A 22,971-nucleotide genomic window follows, 5' to 3' on the forward strand; every position below is an offset into this window, starting at 1 on the left:
CAGGGGTGTAAGGAGTTAAGAAGCCCTGAAATCGGAGATCAGCCATTCGGCACGCTAACCTCTGCACTTTACTGTAGGTTGCACTCCTGACTACAGACGCTGCTGCCCCTTTACCTCAAAACTTTTGCTGTTGTAATGTATGAAACTTTCCAGTGGGGGGGGGGGGATCTAATGTCAGAATGAACTACAACTGCAGCAAGACCCGGGCTGGAAGCAGCGATGTGGTGCGCGCGGGGGGGGATCTAATGTCAGAATGAACTACAACTGCAGCAAGACCCGACGTGGTGTCGCTATACATATGAACACAGGTTCCCATAGATTTCATCTCTATGAGAGGTTTGGATCCTGCCCAGATTTTCCAGCTATCACCGTGAACAATGACTCTTTACAGCAGCCAATAGCAGCGCTGGAGAAAACCTGCACCGGATTATCCCTGAAGCGGACTGTGAGCAAGGCAAGGTCTCCCCAACTCCGGCCAACTTATCAGAGAGAAGGTTCCTCTATTGGGACTGAAATACAGGAGACCAAACACTGACAAAGAACAGGTCACCGCTGAGAGGGAAAACAAGTCCAGAACATGACCTTGCAGATACTGGCGCTAGGTCACTGACTAATGTCTGCGCTTCCTTGTCACCGCTGCCTGGACAGGTAACCGCTGCTTCCATATCAGAACATGCAGCGGTGTCAGGGGCGTCCTGTGGGAATCTCTGTCTGAACGGGACCCTGTATGAAGCGTGCTCGGGGCCCCAGGTTAATGTCTGATCATGTACATAGACAGGAGACAATCCAGCGCCAGGTGCGGGGCTCCCACTACTCTTCTTGGCAGATAATGCTATTCACAGCTTCTCCCAGGCCGGGCAGGTAGTGAAGCAGTTAAAGCGTCTCACTCCGCCTGTCTTGCCACAATCTCGCCTTCCTCATTAGTTGAGCTTTGTAACTGTAAATGCTTGGAAAAACAATTAGGCTTACTTGTAAAAACTGCTTTTGAGTGAACAAGAACCCTTCCCAAAACCAAGAAAAGAAAGCCTTGTGACTGTCAGCGAGGAGCCTGCTCATTCAAGGACATTCACAACTCACAGTGTGGACTGAGGCCTAGCCATTCCTGGCATTGTGCACACACAGATGAAGGAGGAAAAAAGCCTGGCCCAGTCACATGAAAGAGATTTAAAGGCCTTTAGTCTGTCTCAAGGCTGGTTTACATTTGGAAAAAGTGTACGTGCAGCATGAGCAGCCTGGCAGAGCCGGCCTACTGATCTGTCGTCAGACTGAAGAGGGGAGCCAGTGAGGAGAGGCCGCTCACCCCAAGAGGAGGAAACTTAAGTGACCCATTAACAGTCCAGTCACACGCCGCCCGCTCACTTGTATCTATGACAATGCTCTGGGGCGATGCACATACAATGCTCCGGCCAGCTCTCCTTATATCTATACCGTCCCTAATTGTAAGTCACTGTGAATATTTGTACTGCGCTGCAGAAAACGTTGGCGCTTCATAGATATTATTATTATTAACGCTCCCGGCCTCAGCGCTACCATTTATCTAGTGACACAACCTGTAACATATCAATGACACCTGTACAACAACCAATGGTCTGCTGGCCCCCAGCAGTGTCACATCAGACCCCCGGCGAGCCCTGAGGGATGTGCAGCCTGAACTTCACAGAACTTCCAGGGCTCCCTGCAGATGGAGGCATGGTGCCCGCTGCTGGACACACGTGCTGATGGATAATTGTGATATTACAAGTCTGAGCTCTACTCTTCATTGGAGGTAGCCCGGGACTAGGGGACTACGATGGCCGGGATCACCACTGCACAGATCCATGACCAAGTTCACACAAGACGCTGCACATAAATTCACAACCCAGCAGAAAGGGGGAAAAATCAAATCCTACTTTTCTGCATGCACAAAGCTCCCTGCCAGGACCACCTGAGCCCACAGCCCCACGTATTGTGGGTATTAATGGAAAGTGCTACGTGCCCACATGTGCTGAGCTGGTACAAAGCAAAGAAATAAGGAGACCGGGCAATGTGGGCACATCCACTGAGAGCTGTCACTACTCAGCATCCCCCAGGACAAGCCCCTGTGCCAGCACTCCTGTCAGCCAGGTGCCCCTAGTCCCCAAGTAAGTGCCCCTCTTACCTGGGCAGAGTAGATATAGACCAGTAAGCCCCAGTATATCCAAGAAAGCAGACAGTGCATGGTTCCCAGTAACATCCGCAGAGGAGCCCCCCGAGTGTGCTGTGTGTGAGGACCCCCCACTCCCAGGTGTGACTGTAGATCTTCAGAGCCCGGGAGCCGGGGTCATTCCATGAATCCACGACCCTGCTCTCAGGAGAACGCGGCTGTAACAGATCCCGGGCAAGGAGGACAACACAAAAAGTTGAAGCCAAGCAAGTTTCAATCCATGTTTGCAGTAATCCCGGTGCGGGCGCACAGACAGCGGAGCTCCCGGTAACGTGGACGCTGAACTCTAGAATCCCAGCGGTCGGTGTCAGGAGCCGGACCCAGCGTTACCCCGGCGGCTTCTCGTAGCTGTGTGTCACCCAGAGCAAGAACAAGCGATAGACTAAAGCCCGTCCAGGACCGCCCCCGGGGAGGGGCAATGCCCAGCATAAGAAAGCGACCCAAGCCGCATCTCAGGCAGACAAGCGCTCAGAGAGGAGCCCGGCTGCCGCAGATCATCGCCTGCGCTGCGGCTCCATGATCAGTAGTAATAGCGCTGCTCCGATATTACACGTCTCTTCTCCTCCATGCTGCAGTCAGCAGTGCGCTCGTATACAGCCCCACCGCGGCTCACCACCAGAGGGCGCCCTGTCACCTCCGGACTCTTCGCTCACACGTCTCACCAGCTGCACTACAAGACCCAAGAAACCGCACCAACTACAACCTGCATCTCCACAACTGTACGTGACATAGCAGAGCTGAAAAGGGTTATCTGCAGTCCTATGTAACGCCACAGATAACACAACGATAACTCTCTGAGTACAGATCATGTAGTATATGTTACCTGCAGTCCTATGTAACACCACAGATAACACAGTGATAACTCTCTGATTACAGATAATGTAGTAGGTGTTACCTGCAGTCCTATGTAACACCACAGATAACACAGTGATAACTCTCTGAGTACAGATAATGTAGTAGATGTTACCTGCAGTCCTATGTAACACCACAGATAACACAGTGATATCTCTCTGAGTACAGATAATGTAGTAGTGTTACCTGCAGTCCTATGTAACACCACAGATAACAGTGATAACTCTCTGACTACAGATAATGTAGTAGATGTTACCTGCAGTCCTATGTAACACCACAGATAACAGTGATAACTCTCTGAGCATAGATAATGTAGTAGTGTTACCTGCAGTCCTATGTAACACCACAGTGATAACTCCCTGAGTACAGATAATGTAGTAGTGTTACCTGCAGTCCTATGTAACACCACAGATAACACAGTGATAACTCTCTGAGTACAGATCATGTAGTAGTGTTACCTGCAGTCCTATGTAACACCACAGATAACACAGTGATAACTCTCTGATTACAGATAATGTAGATGTTACCTGCAGTCCTATGTAACACCACATATAACACAGTGATAACTCTCTGAGTACAGATAATGTAGTAGATGTTACCTGCAGTCCTATGTAACACCACAGATAACACAGTGATAACTCTCAACTCTCTGAGTACAGATAATGCAGCAGTGTTACCTGCAGTCCTATGTAACACCACAGATAACACAGTGATAACTCTCTGAGTACAGATAATGTAGTAGTGTTACCTGCAGTCCTATGTAACACCACAGATAACACAGTGATAACTCTCCGAGTACAGATAATGTAATATCGTTACCTGCAGTCCTATGTAACACCACAGATAACAGTGATAAGTCTCTGACTACAGATAATGTAGATGTTCGCTGCAGTCCTATGTAACACCACAGATAACACACAGTGCTAACTCTCTGGGCACAGATAATTCAGTAGGTTAGCTGCAGTCCTATGTAACACCACAGATAACACACAGTGCTAACTCTCTGGGCACAGATAATTCAGTAGGTTAGCTGCAGTCCTATGTAACACATGATCACATGACACTACCTCTGTACATGCTCTATGAATGTAGCGAGGTATAATGATAATGAAGAATATGACTTTATAGCTGGTGATACACATTAACACGAATGTTTATTTGATGAGGGATACACTTTCTTGGCAGAACAAAGGATTGGGCACGTTAAAACCCATCATGCCCGCTTGTCGTTTCCCGCACGCCTGCCCCCATACACATAGTATTAGTGAATGAGCTGTGGACTGCTTAGTAGCTCTGTGAGGACACCTACTGGACACTCTGTGATCATCCACTGATTCCTGGCACATATTCTTTACATTTTATAATTTGGTAACAAGTTCCTGAACTGATTGTGGATGTGGTGAAAATATCATGAGGAGGGGGAGGAGGCGCTGCAGCCATCACACATAATACTGTCTCTGTAGCTGCCCCTTCCATGGAAATAAAGAGTCAGAGTCTGCAGTGCTACAGTCACCCGCTCAGGGATTTCCTATTCACGCCACAATTCTGGGCTATGTTTGAAGCATATAGTTCTATACAGTAGCAGCATACAGACACATACACTGGTTTCATACAGTTGCATGTTTGGTGCATAGTTACATACACCTATAGCATACCGCGATATACACTTATAATTACATACACTAATAGCATACAGTAATATACACCTATAGCATACAGTGACATACACCTATAGCATACAGTAACATACACCTATAGCATACCGCAATATACACTTATAATTACATACACTAATAGCATACAGTAATATACACCTATAGCATACAGTGACATACACCTATAGCATACAGTGACATACACCTATAGCATACAGTGACATACACCTATAGCATACAGTGACATACACCTATAGCATACCGCGATATACACTTATATTTACATACACTAATAGCATACAGTAATATACACCTATAGCATACAGTGACATACACCTATAGCATACAGTGACATACACCTATAGCATACAGTGACATACACCTATAGCATACAGCGATATACACTTATACACCTATAGAATAGTGATATTCACTTATAGCATACATGTACATACACCTATAGCATACACGTACATACACCTATAGCATACAGTAATATACACTTATAGCATACACTTACATACACCTATAGCATACAATGATATATACTTACAGCATACAGTGACATACACCTATAGCATACAGTGACATACACCTATAGCATACAGTGACATACACCTATAGCATACAGCGACATACACCTATAGCATACAGTGACATACACCTATAACATACAGTGACATACACCTATAGCATACAATGATATATACTTACAGCATACAGTGACATACACCTATAGCATACAGTGACATACACCTATAACATACAGTGACATACACCTATAGCATACAATGATATATACTTACAGCATACAGTGACATACACCTATAGCATACAGTGACATACACCTATAACATACAGTGACATACACCTATAGCATACAGTGACATACACCTATAGCATACAGTGACATACACCTATAACATACACCTATAGCATACAATGATATATACTTACAGCATACAGTGACATACACCTATAGCATACAGTAATATACCTATAGCATACAGTGACATACACCTATAGCATACAGTGTCATACACCTATAGCATACAATGATATATACTTACAGCATACAGTGACATACAACTATAGCATAAAATTAACCCAATATACAGCAAATGACACCTACCATTTGGTAGCCGGAATATATCTCTGCCCTAAGGGTATCAGCAACACTTCACATTACCAGTGAAAAAACAGCTATTCAAAAAAGTAAATTTTTATTGATAAAGTTTTGAACACAACACATTAAAAATGAGCCCTACAAGAAAAGGACGGCACGCACGGGTCAGTTACATCATCACAAAACATTCCATCGGTATATGGATGTCTGTCCAATGTACTAATAGTAATGCGCACGACTGCCAAACAAAGCCTATTATAACAATTGTATCAAACAAGGGGCATATCCAAAAAAACAATACATTACCAACCCATATTACCACACTGGATGCCTCTCCATATGGGTTGGTAATAGGGCAGAGCCATTATGGCCTAAATCAAAATCCACATTAATTGAACCTGTAATCTTGATTACGATTAATGAAAGATTATTTAGGACACACCCCTTTTGTATGCCACACCCCCTATTTGCATGCTACATCAATGAATTAATATTTATCCCCTAAGCCTCCTGTATACTACTGTATATAATATACCCCCTGGCACTGCCTCCACACAGTATAATGCCCCATAACTGCCCCCACACAGTATAATGCCCCATAGCTGCCCCCACACAGTATAATGTCCCCATAGCTGCCCCCACACAGTATAATGCCCCATAGCTGCCCCCACACAGTATAATGCCCCATAACTGCCCCCACACAGTATAATGTCCCCATAGCTACCTCCACACAGTATAATGCCCCCCATAACTGCCCCCACACAGTATAATGCCCCATAGCTGCCCCCACACAGTATAATGTCCCCATAGCTGCCCCCACACAGTATAATGTCCCCATAGCTGCCCCCACACAGTATAATGCCACATAGCTGCCCCCACACAGTATAATGCCCCATAGCTGCCCCCACACAGTATAATGTCCCCATAGCTGCCCCCACAGTATAATGCCCCATAACTGCCCCCACACAGTATAATGTCCCCATAGCTGCCCCCACACAGTATAATGTCCCCATAGCTGCCCCACACAGTATAATGCCCCATAGATGCCCCCACACAGTATAATGCCCCATAACTGCCCCCACACAGTATAATGCCCTATAGCTGCCCCCACACAGTATAATGTCCCCATAGCTGCCCCACACAGTATAATGTCTCCATAGCTGCCCCCACACAGTATAATGCCCCATAGCTGCCCCCACACAGTATAATGTCCCCATAGCTGCCCCCACACAGTATAATGTCCCCATAGCTGCCTCCACACAGTATAATGCCCCATAGATGCCCCCACACAGTATAATGCCCCATAACTGCCCCCACACAGTATAATGCCCCATAGCTGCCCCCACACAGTATAATGTCCCCATAGCTGCCCCACACAGTATAATGTCTCCATAGCTGCCCCCACACAGTATAATGCCCCATAGCTGCCCCCACACAGTATAATGCCACATAGCTGCCCCCACACAGTATAATACCCCATAGCTGCCCCCACACAGTATAATGCCCCATAACTGCCTCCACACAGTATAATGCCCCATAGCTGCCCCCACACAGTATAATGCCCCATAACTGCCTCCACACAGTATAATGTCCCCATAGCTGCCCCCACACAGTATAATGCCACATAGCTGCCCCCACACAGTATAATGCCCCATAACTGCCTCCACACAGTATAATGCCCCATAGCTGCCCCCACACAGTAAAATGTCCCCATAGCTGCCCCCACACAGTATAATGCCCCATAACTGCCCCCACACAGTATAATGCCCCATAGCTGCTCCCACACAGTATAATGTCCCCATACAGTATAATGCCCCATAGCTGCCCCCACACAGTATAATGCCCCATAGCTGCCCCCACACAGTATAATGTCCCCATAGCTGCCCCCACACAGTATAATGTCCCCATAGCTGCCCCCACACAGTATAATGTCCCCATAGCTGCCCCCACACAGTAATGTCCCCATAGCTGCCCCCACACAGTATAATGCCCCATAGCTGCCCCCACACAGTATAATGCCCCATAGCTGCCCCCACACAGTATAATGTCCCCATAGCTGCCCCCACACAGTATAATGCCCCATAACTGCCTCCACACAGTATAATGCCCCATAGCTGCCCCCACGCAGTATAATGTCCCCATAGCTGCCCCCACAGTATAATGCCCCATAACTGCCCCCACACAGTATAATGCCCCATAGCTGCTCCCACACAGTATAATGTCCCCATAACTGCCCCCACACAGTATAATGCCCCATAGCTGCCCCCACACAGTATAATGCCCCATAGCTGCCCCCACACAGTATAATGTCCCCATAGCTGCCCCCACACAGTATAATGCCCCATAACTGCCCCCACACAGTATAATGCCCCATAGCTGCCCCCACACAGTATAATGCCCCATAACTGCCCCCACACAGTATAATGTCCCCATAGCTGCACCCACACAGTATAATGTCCCCATAACTGCCCCCACACAGTATAATGCCCCATAACTGCCCCCACACAGTATAATGCCCCATAACTGCCCCCACACAGTATAATGTCCCCATAGCTGCACCCACACAGTATAATGTCCCCATAACTGCCCCCACACAGTATAATGTCCCCATAACTGCCCCCACACAGTATAATGCCCCATAACTGCTCCCACACAGTATAATGTCCCCATAGCTGCACCCACACAGTATAATGTCCCCATAACTGCACCCACACAGTATAATGTCCCCATAGCTGCACCCACAGTATAATGTCCCCATAACTGCCCCCACACAGTATAATGCCCCATAACTGCTCCCACACAGTATAATGTCCCCATAACTGCCCCCACACAGTATAATGCCCCATAGCTGCCCCCACACAGTATAATGCCCCATAACTGCCCCTACACAGTATAATGTCCCCATAGCTGCCCCACACAGTATAATGCCCCATAGATGCCCCCACACAGTATAATTTCCCCATAACTGCCCCCATACAGTATAATCCCACATAGCTGCCCCCACACAGTATAATGCCCCCATAGCTGCCCCCACACAGTATAATGCCCCATAGCTGCCCCCACACAGTATAATGCCCCATAGCTGCCCCCACACAGTATAATGCCCCCATAGCTGCCTCCACACAGTATAATGCCACATAGCTGCCTCCACTGTATAATGCCCCATAGCTGCCCCCACACAGTATAATGTCCCCATAGCTGCCCCCACAGTATAATGCCCCATAGCTGCCCCCACACAGTATAATCCCACATAGCTGCCCCCACACAGTATAATGCCCCATAGCTGCCCCCACAGTATAATGCCCCCATAACTGCCCCCACACAGTATAATTTCCCCATAACTGCCCCCACACAGTATAATCCCACATAGCTGCCCCCACACAGTATAATGCCCCCATAGCTGCCCCCACACAGTATAATCCCACATAGCTGCCCCCACACAGTATAATGCCCCATAGCTGCCCCCCACAGTATAATGTCCCCATAGCTGCCTCCACACAGTATAATGTCCCCATAACTGCCCCCACACAGTATAAAGTCCCCATAGCTGCCTCCACACAGTATAATGCCACATAGCTGCCCCCACACAGTATAATGCCACATAGATGCCCCCACACAGTATAATGCCACATAGATGCCCCCACACAGTATAATGCCCCATAGCTGCCCCCCACAGTATAATGTCCCCATAGCTGCCTCCACACAGTATAATGTCCCCATAGCTGCCTCCACACAGTATAAAGTCCCCATAGCTGCCTCCACACAGTATAATGCCACATAGCTGCCCCCACACAGTATAATGCCACATAGATGCCCCCACACAGTATAATGCCCCATAGCTGCCCCCACACAGTATAATCCCACATAGCTGCCCCCACACAGTATAATGCCCCATAGCTGCCCCCACAGTATAATGCCACATAGCTGCCCCCACACAGTATAATGCCACATAGATGCCCCCACACAGTATAATGCCACATAGATGCCCCCACACAGTATAATGCCCCATAGCTGCCCCCACACAGTATAATGCCACATAGCTGCCTCCACACAGTATAATGTCCCCATAGCTGCCCCCACACAGTATAATTTCCCCATAACTGCCCCCACAGTATAATCCCACATAGCTGCCCCCACACAGTATAATGCCCCCTTAGCTGCCCCCACACAGTATAATCCCACATAGCTGCCCCCACACAGTATAATGCCCCATAGCTGCCCCCACACAGTATAATGCCCCATAGCTGCCCCCACACAGTATAATGCCACATAGCTGCCCCCACAGTATAATCCCACATAGCTGCCCCCACACAGTATAATGCCCCATAGCTGCCCCCACACAGTATAATGCCACATAGATGCCCCCACACAGTATAATGCCCCCATAGCTGCCCCCACAGTATAATGCCCCATAGCTGCCCCCACACAGTATAATGCCCCATAGCTGCCTCCACTGTATAATGCCCCATAGCTGCCCCCCCACAGTATAATGCCCCATAGCTGCCCCCACACAGTATAATGCCCCATAGCTGCCCCCACACAGTATAATGCCACATAGCTGCCCCCACACAGTATGCCACATAGATGCCCCCACACAGTATAATGCCACATAGATGCCCCCACAGTATAATGCCCCATAGCTGCCCCCACACAGTATAATCCCACATAGCTGCCCCCACACAGTATAATGCCCCATAGCTGCCCCCACAGGATAATGCCACATAGCTGCCCCCCACAGTATAATGCCACATAGCTGCCCCCACACAGTATAATCCCACATAGCTGCCCCCACACAGTATAATCCCACATAGATGCCCCCACACAGTATAATGCCCCATAGCTGCCTCCACACAGTATAATGTCCCCATAGCTGCCCCCACACAGTATAATGCCCCATAGCTGCCCCCACACAGTATAATGCCCCATAGCTGCCCCCACACAGTATAATGCCCCATAGCTGCCTCCACTGTATAATGCCCCATAGCTGCCCCCCCACAGTATAATGCCCCATAGCTGCCCCCACACAGTATAATGCCCCATAGCTGCCCCCACACAGTATAATGCCCCATAGCTGCCCCCACACAGTATAATGCCACATAGCTGCCCCCACACAGTATGCCACATAGATGCCCCCACACAGTATAATGCCACATAGATGCCCCCACAGTATAATGCCCCATAGCTGCCCCCACACAGTATAATCCCACATAGCTGCCCCCACACAGTATAATGCCCCATAGCTGCCCCCACACAGGATAATGCCACATAGCTGCCCCCCACAGTATAATGCCACATAGCTGCCCCCACACAGTATAATCCCACATAGCTGCCCCCACACAGTATAATCCCACATGGATGCCCCCACACAGTATAATGCCACATAGATGCCCCCACACAGTATAATGCCCCCATAGCTGCCCCCACAGTATAATGCCCCATAGCTGCCCCCACACAGTATAATGCCCCATAGCTGCCCCCACACAGTATAATGCCCCATAGCTGCCTCCACTGTATAATGCCCCATAGCTGCCCCCCCACAGTATAATGCCCCATAGCTGCCCCCACACAGTATAATGCCCCATAGCTGCCCCCACACAGTATAATGCCACATAGCTGCCCCCACACAGTATGCCACATAGATGCCCCCACACAGTATAATGCCACATAGATGCCCCCACAGTATAATGCCCCATAGCTGCCCCCACACAGTATAATCCCACATAGCTGCCCCCACACAGTATAATGCCCCATAGCTGCCCCCACACAGGATAATGCCACATAGCTGCCCCCCACAGTATAATGCCAAATAGCTGCCCCCACACAGTATAATCCCACATAGCTGCCCCCACACAGTATAATCCCACATAGATGCCCCCACACAGTATAATGCCCCATAGCTGCCTCCACACAGTATAATGTCCCCATAGCTGCCCCCACACAGTATAATGTCCCCATAGCTGCCCCCACACAGTATAATTTCCCCATAACTGCCCCCACACAGTATAATCCCACATAGCTGCCCCCACACAGTATAATGCCCCCATAGCTGCCCCCACACAGTATAATCCCACATAGCTGCCCCCACACAGCATAATGCCCCCATAGCTGCCCCCACACAGTATAATGCCACATAGATGCCCACACACAGTATAATCCCACATAGCTGCCCTCACACAGTATAATGCCCCCATAGCTGCCCCCACACAGTATAATGCTCATATAGCTGCCCCCACACAGTATAATGTCTCCATAGCTGCCCCCACACAGTATAATGCTCCTATAGCTGCCCCCACACAGTATAATGCCCCATAGCTGCCCCCACACAGTATAATGCTCCTATAGCTGCCCCCACACAGTATAATGCCCCATAGCTGCCCCCACACAGTATAATGCTACTATAGCTGCCCCCACACAGTATAATGCCCCACAGCTGCCCCCACACAGTATAATGCCACATAGCTGCCCCCACACAGTATAATGCCACATAGATGCCCCCACACAGTATAATGCCACATAGATGCCCCCACACAGTATAATGCCCCATAGCTGCCCCCACACAGTATAATCCCACATAGCTGCCCCCACACAGTATAATGCCCCATAGCTGCCCCCACAGTATAATGCCACATAGCTGCCCCCCACAGTATAATGCCCCATAGCTGCCTCCACTGTATAATGCCCCATAGCTGCCCCCACACAGTATAATGCCCCATAGCTGCCCCACACAGTATAATGCCCCCATAGCTGCCCCCACACAGTATAATGCCCCCATAGCTGCCCCCACTGTATAATGCACCCATAGCTGCCCCCACTGTATAATGCCCCCATAGCTGCCCCCACACAGTATAATGCCACATAGATGCCCCCACACAGTATAATGCCACATAGATGCCCCCACAGTATAATGTCCCCATAGCTGCCCCCCACAGTATAATGTCCCCATAGCTGCCTCCCACAGTATAATGTCCCCATAGCTGCCTCCACACAGTATAATGTCCCCATAGCTGCCTCCACACAGTATAATGTCCCCATAGCTGCCCCCACACAGTATAATTTCCCCATAACTGCCCCCACACAGTATAATCCCACATAGCTGCCCCCACACAGTATAATGCCCCCATAGCTGCCCCCACACAGTATAATCCCACATAGCTGCCCCCACAGTATAATGCCACATAGCTGCCCCCACACAGTATGCCACATAGATGCCCCCACACAGTATAATGCCACATAGATGCCCCCACACAGTATAATGCCACATAGATGCCCCCACAAAGTATAATGCCCCATAGCTGCCCCCACACAGTATAATGCCACATAGCTGCCTCCACACAGTATAATGTCCCCATAGCTGCCCCCACACAGTATAATTTCCCCATAACTGCCCCCACACAGTATAATCCCACATAGCTGCCCCCACACAGTATAATGCCCCCATAGCTGCCCCCACACAGTATAATCCCACATAGCTGCCCCCACACAGTATAATGCCCCATAGCTGCCCCCACACAGTATAATGCCCCATAGCTGCCCCCACACAGTATAATGCCACATAGCTGCCCCCACAGTATAATCCCACATAGCTGCCCCCACACAGTATAATGCCCCATAGCTGCCCCCACACAGTATAATGCCCCATAGCTGCCTCCACTGTATAATGCCCCATAGCTGCCCCCACACAGTATAATGCCCCATAGCTGCCCCCCCACAGTATAATGCCCCCATAGCTGCCCCCACTGTATAATGCACCCATAGCTGCCCCCACTGTATAATGCCCCCATAGCTGCCCCCACACAGTATAATGCCACATAGATGCCCCCACACAGTATAATGCCACATAGCTGCCCCCACACAGTATAATGCCACATAGCTGCCCCCCACAGTATAATGCCACATAGCTGCCCCCACACAGTATAATCCCACATAGCTGCCCCCACACAGTATAATGCCCCCATAGCTGCCTCCACACAGTATAATGCCCCATAGCTGCCCCCACACAGTATAATGCTCATATAGCTGCCCCACACAGTATATTGTCTCCATAGCTGCCCCCACACAGTATAATGCTCCTATAGCTGCCCCCACACAGTATAATGCCCCATAGCTGCCCCCACACAGTATAATGCTCTTATAGCTGCCCCCACACAGTATAATGCCCCACAGCTGCCCCCACACAGTATAATGCTACTATAGCTGCCCCCACACAGTATAATGCCCCATAGCTGCCCCCACACAGTATAATGCCCCATAGCTGCCCCCACACAGTATAATGCCACATAGATGCCCCCACACAGTATAATGCCACATAGATGCCCCCACAGTATAATGCCCCATAGCTGCCCCCACACAGTATAATGCTCCTATAGCTGCCCCCACACAGTATAATGCCCCATAGCTGCCCCCACACAGTATAATGCTACTATAGCTGCCCCCACACAGTATAATGCCCCATAGCTGCCCCCACACAGTATAATGCCCAATAGCTGCCCCCACACAGTATAAAGCCACATAGCTGCCCCCACACAGTATAATGCCACATAGATGCCCCCACACAGTATAATGCCCCATAGCTGCCCCCACACAGTATAATCCCACATAGCTGCCCCCACACAGTATAATGCCCCATAGCTGCCCCCACAGTATAATGCCACATAGCTGCCCCCCACAGTATAATGCCACATAGCTGCCCCCCACAGTATAATGCCCCATAGCTGCCTCCACTGTATAATGCCCCATAGCTGCCCCCACACAGTATAATGCCACATAGCTGCCCCCACACAGTATAATGCCACATAGCTGCCCCCACACAGTATAATGCCACATAGATGCCCCCACACAGTATAATGCCCCATAGCTGCCCCCACACAGTATAATCCCACATAGCTGCCCCCACACAGTATAATGCCCCATAGCTGCCCCCACAGTATAATGCCACATAGCTGCCCCCCACAGTATAATGCCCCATAGCTGCCTCCACTGTATAATGCCCCATAGCTGCCCCCACACAGTATAATGCCACATAGCTGCCCCCCACAGTATAATGCCCCATAGCTGCCCCCACAAAGTATAATGCCCCATAGCTGCCCCCACACAGTATAATGCCCCATAGCTGCCCCACACAGTATAATGCCCCCATAGCTGCCCCCACACAGTATAATGCCCCCACTGTATAATGCACCCATAGCTGCCCCCACTGTATAATGCCCCCATAGCTTCCCCCACACAGTATAATGCCCCATAGCTGCCCCCACACAGTATAATGCCCCATAGCTGCCCCCACACAGTATAATGCCCCATAGCTGCCCCCACACAGTATAATGCCCCATAGCTGCCCCCACACAGTATAATGCCCCAAAGCTGCCCCCACACAGTATAATGCCCCATAGCTGCCCCCACACAGTATAATGCCCCATAGCTGCCCCACACAGTATAATGCCACATAGCTGCCCCCACACAGTATAATGCCCCATAGCTGCCCCACACAGTATAATGCCACATAGCTGCCCCACACAGTATAATGTCCTCATAGCTGCCCCCACACAGTATAATGGCACATAGATGCCCACACACAGTATAACCGTAGGTTGTGCCACACAGGCCCCCGTAGGTAGTGCCACACAGCCCCCCGTAGGTTGTGCCACACAGCCCCCCGTAGGTAGTGCCACACAGCCCCCCGTAGGTAGTGCCACACAGCCCCCCGTAGGTAGTGCCACACAGCCCCCCGTAGGTAGTGCCACACAGCCCCCCGTAGGTAGTGCCACACAGCCCCCTGTAAGTTGTCACACAGCCCCCCGTAGGTAGTGCCGCCCAGCCCCCTGTAGGTAGTGCCGCACAGCCCCCCGTAAGTTGTGTCACACAGCCCCTCGTAGGTTGTGCCACACAGCCCCCCGTAGGTTGTGCCACACAGCCCCCCGTAGGTAGTGCCACACAGCCCCCCGTAGGTAGTGTCACACAGCCGCCTGTAGGTAATGCCACACAGCCGCCTGTAGGTAGTTCTACACAGCCCCCTGCAGGTAGTTCTACACAGCACGCCCCCATAGATGGCACCCCCCCTACCTGTCTGTAGATAGCGCCACCGTTCCAGGAGAAGTCCCTGACTTCAATGTCCATATATTGAAGTCCCTGACTTCAATGCCACATCCCCGGGGATTCCGCTTCAGAAGTCCCTGACTTCACTGTGTCCATATATGGACACAGTGAAGTCAGGGACTTCTGCTGGAGCGGAATCCCCAATCCCCGGCCACAGTGTTGCTGAAGCTCCTACAGGGATCAAAAGACATATCCTCCCCCCCTCCTCCTCCTATGCACTTCGCACTGTGAGGAAGAGAAGGAGAGAGCGAGCTACGGAAGACACGGCCGTCACTTGGAGCACATTCAAGTGATGGCCATGTATTACCCGGCCTCATAGACTTCTATGGGAGCCGGACGGCCGGCCGAAAATAGGGCATGTCCCATTTATTGGCGGCCGGGTTTCCCGCGCCGTAAAAAAAAATCAGTTGTGTGAATAGCCCCGTTAGGGGTCTATTGTTCCTACTGCAGCCGGGTGAGGGACGTTTTTTGAACGGCCGGGAAACCCTGTCGTGTGCATAGGGGCTAAGGGAATGTTAACATGTGGCAGATTCCTCGCAGAAGATTCTGCAGCTAAGTGACTTTTACAAACTTCCACAGCAAATGTGCCACATGTGAATCCTAAGGGCTAGTTCACACGGCGGATTTTGCGTGGTGGGACCCGCCGCAAACTATTCCTGCCATCGGCAGGAAGATTCCTCCCCTTGACTTAAATGGGAGGTTCGGGCAGAATCCACCCAAAGATCGAGCAGGATGCTTCTTTTTTCCGCTATTTGAAATAATCAGCTAGTGGGAAAATGAAGGGTCCGACTCCCATTAAAATGAATAAGAGGCAGAAATTTGCGGCGGAATCCGCTGCAAAATTCCTCTGTGTGAACATACCCTAATGCTTTCCTGTTGGTCTGGCTGGATAAACCCCAAGTGGTGACAATTTTGCGACAGGCTGAAACTATTCATACACAGAAGTAGATAGAGGAAAATAGGGGGTAGGAGGAAACCTCCAGCTCACCAGCTCCACGTTCGTGTGTTCAAGTCTCGCCCGGATCTCCGCACCGGCCCGCGGTAGTTAACACAAGAAAAAAAGAAGGTAGGATCCAGCGAAATGTAATAATGTGGGGAAACTCGGGTTACACTTTATTGAATCGTGGACAATAAATAACGGACACAGGATCAGATTATTGTAGCAAGGTGGATATGGCAGGTATAAAGCAGCCTACGCGTTTCGAGGACGGTCTGTGCTCTTATTCATGGCTAGTTGTAGTGTGCTGCTGTGAGCCATAGATGTAGGTATGTACCAAACAGGTAAAAGGCGCTTCCCAGGCAGCGAAAAACGCCCTAAGCATGTAATATTGCAGGTGGAAGATTAACCCCTGCTATTCATGATGAAAAGAAGGGGAAGGGGAGCGAGGGACATAAATAACCCTGGGCAATGTGCGATTGGTAGAATGATCTAATAACCTTGGAAATATCATGGTCCCAAAAATGATAACCAGGAGGATAGTAGAGTGGTACATATAGCAATATTGTAACAAATAATAAGTGATGGATGAAAAGCCTCTCACAAAAATGTAAAACAACGTTAAACAACCAATTCAGAGAATTGGAGAAATGATCCGCCCATGAGGCTAGAGTTTGGTGGGACCGGACGGACTACACTGCAAAACGACATCTCCAAAAGCATGATCTCAAGAGGTTTACGCTTACGGAAAATTCCTACCTTTAAATACTCAGCCGAATTTTCACAAGAGTGGAATAATCTTATCTGAATGTTCATTAAATCTCATGATCCGAATTACAAAACATGAGGAAATAAAACTGGCTGAACTACACATGGACATTAATAAACGGAAATGAACAAATCTACAGCTCACCCGACTTTTGCACTCTGGAGCCAGGACACAGAAATACGTGGACCAACTTGAAAAGTCCATAATGGATACCAAGAGAACTAAATTCCAAAGGGATACTGAGGACTATGCCAAAGGAGAAGTTTACAACTGGAGCAAGAGGGACTATTCCCATTATAGAGCCAAATCTATCCTAAAGGATCGGAGGAGACCCAGACAACGCAGAGTTAGCTTCAGCTCCGCGGAGCAGGAGACAACAGATGGAGCAGAAGGGGTATCAGACATGGACTCATCCAGAGAATCAGGTTCATTCAGACACTCCTTTCCTGTCAGACATGGCCCCTCAAAAAACGGGGGAGGAGGGGGGGCAGGAAACATCGGAATCACGGATATAACACAACTACGCCGACTACGGAACCAGAGACTTTAACGAATACTATGGATGTGATCAACTTGTCTACATTGCCTCTTACCCCCACACAAATTGACGTACTTGCTCTTGGCCTTAACTTTGCTCCCAACAGGGATTTTGATATTTTTCACACCCTATTAGACATAAATAAATGTATACGAAATCTGACTATAAAAAGGCACTTTTATTTCGACGCAGATGTCCATCCAGAGATTAGTCCTTCAACCTCTGATAGAGACTCACCGAGCTACAACATCTTCCGTCCAGTTATGTTTCAAGAGCAAGTTGCTCTGTTAAGTCTGGTAGAGTTAGCTGAGCAGGGTAAATCACTTGCATGTCCGCTAGCAGCTACATTTCCCACATCAAAGCCCACTTTTTATCCCATCCAGTCCAGGACCGAGTCCATGGATAGATTTCAGTCTACAATAGAAAGGGAACTACATAAAATCGCCAGCCGTAGCAGCAAGAGTAAGTCCCAACACAATCTTACAGATAGTCAAAATAGCGCAATTAAATCCCTTAGGGACAAGAAAAATATCATGATTGGCATGTCTGATAAGGGAGGTACTGTGACCGTAATGGACCGAGACATATATGTCAACCAAGTGACAGAGCTAGTATCAGACACCGACACATATACCAAATTGGATCACAATCCGACCTCTGACTTCCAGCAACTCCTTGTGAACCTGCTTGACAGAGGCCTCGGTAGTGGCACAATTACCAAGAAACAACATGATTATCTGTCAGTCCAAAATCCGATCACCCCTATTCTTTATGCCTTACCTAAGACGCACAAAGGAATCATTCCTCCACCTATGCGCCCCATTGTCTCCGGCATTGGGTCACTTACTGAAAAACTATCAGAGTGGCTCGACTTCCTCTTACAGCCTCTTGTACAGAGAACCCCTGGTCATCTCAGAGACACCAAGGATGTCTTACAAATTTTCCACAATAAAGTCTGGGGTCATAATCACACCTGGCTGGCTGAGTTGTGACGTGGTGTCATTATACACAACTGTACCCCACCTCATAGCCACCCAAGCCGTAGAACATCATTTACTAAAGTACAGTACATATGATAATACATTACAGCTCTTTATGCTAGATGTAATCCAGTTTTTAATGACCCACAATTATTTCCAATACGAGGGTAGCTTCTTCCTCCAAAACAGAGGGGTCTCTATGGGTGCCAAATTTTCCCCGTCTTTAGCCAATCTAGTTATGGCATAGTGGGAGGAATGCACTCTATTCTCTGCTCTCAATCTGTTCCTCCACCGGGTGCACTGGTATGGCAGATACATCGACGACCTCCTGTTCATTTGGGAGGGCGATGTCACTGCCATACCCGAATTCTTGGAGTATATTAACAACAATCTTTTTTAATTTTGAGATTTACTCACACCTCTCATCGCACTAGTATTAATTACCTTGATTTGACATGGACAGGCACTGCTGGTAAAATCATTCAGACCGAGATTTTTCATAAACCCATCGCTGCCAATACCATCCTTCATCCTAAGCACACCATCTCCTCAATACCGGTCGGGGAGCTGACTAGGGCCAAAAGAAATTGTACTAACAACCAGAGCTTTTTACCAGAACAACGAAAAATTTGTAAAAAACTATCCAACAGGGGGTACAAGAAGTGGACCCTCTCCAGAGCTCAAGCCATAGTCCACTCCAAAGACAGGAGGGACCTACTATCTATTGATAATGTTAGGTCAAATAGTGACTCATCTGCTGTTCAGGGAATAGAAAAACCCACACTTGTCCTCCAATTTAGTAACCAATTTAACGAAATAAGGGACATGGTGTACCGTTACATTCCCATACTCTGAGAATGCCAAACTTGAGACGATACTTAAGAATGGCTGTCGAATAGTATCCCGCGGGGCACCCACTTTAGGGAACATTCTGTCCCCATCGTAAGTGTCATCTAATCAGAGTTCCAGCCTGGTTGCAGTATTCAGGTCTTTACAGGTGTGGGTCTCATCCCTGTAAAGTGCGCACAGTCAGTAAATTTACTAAGCAATTCTCCAACTCTAGTGGTACAACCAATTTCCCAATAAAAACATACATTAATTGTAACAGTGACCATGTAGTTTACATAATGGAGTGCACTAGCTGGAATATGTGGTCTGCACCACCAGGAAACTTAAGATCAGGATTCTAGAGCATCTAAGTTACAAAAGAAATCCGGCCATTGTTACCATCTCCAATGCGAGCAGACATTTCATAACCTGCCATACCAGAAATATTCATTCCTTCAAATGCTATTGAAAAAAGAATGAAAAGTGACAGAGGTGGTGATGTTAAACATAGATTATTAACGCGTGAAGCATTTTGGATCTACCACCTGAATACAAGATTTCCTACAGGTCTTAATCTTAGAAAGGAGCTCATGTTCCATTACTGACTGACACCTTTCTATTATCATCTCCTCATCAGTATATATATATACACACGAGTCTACATCAAGCTCCTCCTCTTTTAAGCTATAAGCTACGGTTCTATGCCACCTTTTGAACTATAATTGATATTCCCTACATATATCGTGAGAATCAGTTCTATATTATCGCTGCCGCCTATCCTGCTATGATACAGTATCATCACCTCTGTAGCTGTTTTTCATTCAAGCTCCCTCTGTCCTGCGAGTCGGGTCCTGTTCACACTGGCTGCTCTCCCGTTGCGACTGCCTCTATCTAGACAATTTTCCTGCAAAATAATGCATACATTGTCATTTTCAACATTGTCAATCATATACTGTTGTAGTTGCACACCATTGCACACACTGTCTTGAATCTAATGTACATCAATGTACACACTTTCCTGAATCTTCCATTTGATCATGAAGCGTGTCCATCCATCCATGCAATGCACACACTATTCTGAATTCAAGTCTATTATATTCTTTCCTGTGACCTATTGGACAGATCTAGTTTTCTATTATAAGAAGATAGTCCGTTTTTATGCTACTAATTAAAGATACTCCATTTTTATTGTGTCCACTTTTTACTCTTGCCACCATCAATTCTTGTTACTAACTTTCACTACAGTAATTATTTTGTTTTGTCACCACTTCACTTTTCTATCAGTTTTCACATATATTTTCTATCATTTCCTGATAAGATCATAGATACTACATTTGTACCGTCATATGCTTTATGCGGCTACGGACTGACACCAGTACTTTGTGCTATATTAATTACTCCATGTGTAGAATGTATCTGGTCACTCATTATTATCATCATTACTTCTTCTTTATGCCAAGTATCATTTTCTTCCTCCCATTCAATGTATTTCTTTTTTGGTTTTGTTTCCCTGTCTGTCATTATTCATTGTTATTCATTAGTGATGCCCTGTCAGGCTTTTCATCCATCACTTATTATTTGTTACAATATTGCTATATGTACCACTCTACTATCCTCCTGGTTATCATTTTTGGGACCATGATATTTCCAAGGTTATTAGATCATTCTACCAATCGCACATTGCCCAGGGTTATTTATGTCCCTCGCTCCCCTTCCCCTTCTTTTCATCATGAATAGCAGGGGTTAATCTTCCACCTGCAATATTACATTCTTAGGGCGTTTTTCGCTGCCTGGGAAGCGCCTTTTACCTGTTTGGTACATACCTACATCTATGGCTCACAGCAGCACACTACAACTAGCCATGAATAAGAGCACAGACCGTCCTCGAAACGCGTAGGCTGCTTTATACCTGCCATTTTTATCCACCTTGCTACAATAATCTGATCCTGTGTCCGTTATTTATTGTCCACGATTCAATAAAGTGTAACCCGAGTTTCCCCACATTATTACATCTCGCTGGATCCTACCTTCTTTTTTCTTGTGAAACTTTTCATGTATGGAATGAATGGCAAGTTACAGTCGATCGGTCACCACTTTGAAAAAGTCAAGTGCATTCTGTATTTTTACTAAAAAACTTTTGACACTACGTCCCTGATCTGTTAGTTCAGTCTGGCATGTTTATTATCGGATCGTTTGTACGTGTACCACATGTTTGTCAATCCTACTGAGTTTATGGCCACCTTAACTATGGGACATCTGCGTGTAAAGGCCGGACAGTGAGCACATTTATAATTGGTTCTTTTTGCACTGGCTGGTGAGCTCAGTTAGCGTGGAGTATTTTTAGGAAGCGTTATCTGCTCTGCCCTGATACCAATAAGGTCCATGCCAGACCTAGTTTCCTTATCTCGCCTTGTGGTTTTGAATCCACTTGGAATTATGACGGTCAGCTTGTTATGTGTCAGCCTCACGATAGTTATCACAGACGCATTGATTAGAGATGTGAGAAGCTGAAGCATGGGACCATAGGAAACTCTGCGCCTTCTCAGAATTTGGAATGAACACCGCTGGTCCCGTTCTTTAATCTATCTTATGCAATCATAATTCAGTGTGTTCCTGTCCATATATATATGCAAACACTTCTATATGATTATCATTTTTTTTTTTACTGTCCAGCTTCTGTCCACCTAAACACTACTTTACAATTTACATGTAGAATTAATCTACATAAATAGCTAAAAAACATTATATATACACCTGAGTTACATCCTGTATTATACTCCAGAGCTGCACTCACTATTCAGCTGGTGGACTCCCTGTGTATATACATTACTTATCCTGTACTGATCCTGAGTTACATCCTGTATTATACTCCAGAGCTGCACTCACTATTCTGCTGGTGGAGTCACTGTGTACATACATTACATTACTTATCCTGTACTGATCCTGAGTTACATCCTGTATTATACTCCAGAGCTGCACTCACTATTCTGCTGGAGGAGTCACTGTGTACATACA

At 47.7% G+C, this 22,971-nt stretch overlaps 1 protein-coding gene across 12 annotated transcripts in view; it reads right to left on the minus strand.

The window, feature by feature from the left end:
* The window catches only part of VEGFA (vascular endothelial growth factor A), a 68,054-nt gene that overhangs the window by 20,468 nt on the left and 24,615 nt on the right, over positions 1 to 22,971 (minus strand). For 9 of the 12 annotated variants that reach the window (XM_075863527.1, XM_075863525.1, XM_075863524.1 and 6 more), the window contains 2 exons: positions 20,759 to 20,860; positions 19,573 to 19,699 (listed from right to left, as the gene is read on the minus strand). In XM_075863527.1, coding sequence (XP_075719642.1) covers positions 19,573 to 19,659 — 87 coding nt within the window. In that variant the 5' untranslated portion in view covers positions 19,660 to 19,699; positions 20,759 to 20,860. Of the gene's footprint in view, positions 1 to 2,137; positions 2,741 to 19,572; positions 19,700 to 20,758; positions 20,861 to 22,971 lie in introns of those variants that run through there. The other 3 variants (XM_075863523.1, XM_075863534.1, XM_075863528.1) reach the window with 3 other exon arrangements.

This window comes from Rhinoderma darwinii, chromosome 4, assembly GCF_050947455.1.
Source record: "Rhinoderma darwinii isolate aRhiDar2 chromosome 4, aRhiDar2.hap1, whole genome shotgun sequence".
Taxonomy (NCBI): domain Eukaryota; kingdom Metazoa; phylum Chordata; class Amphibia; order Anura; family Rhinodermatidae; genus Rhinoderma; species Rhinoderma darwinii.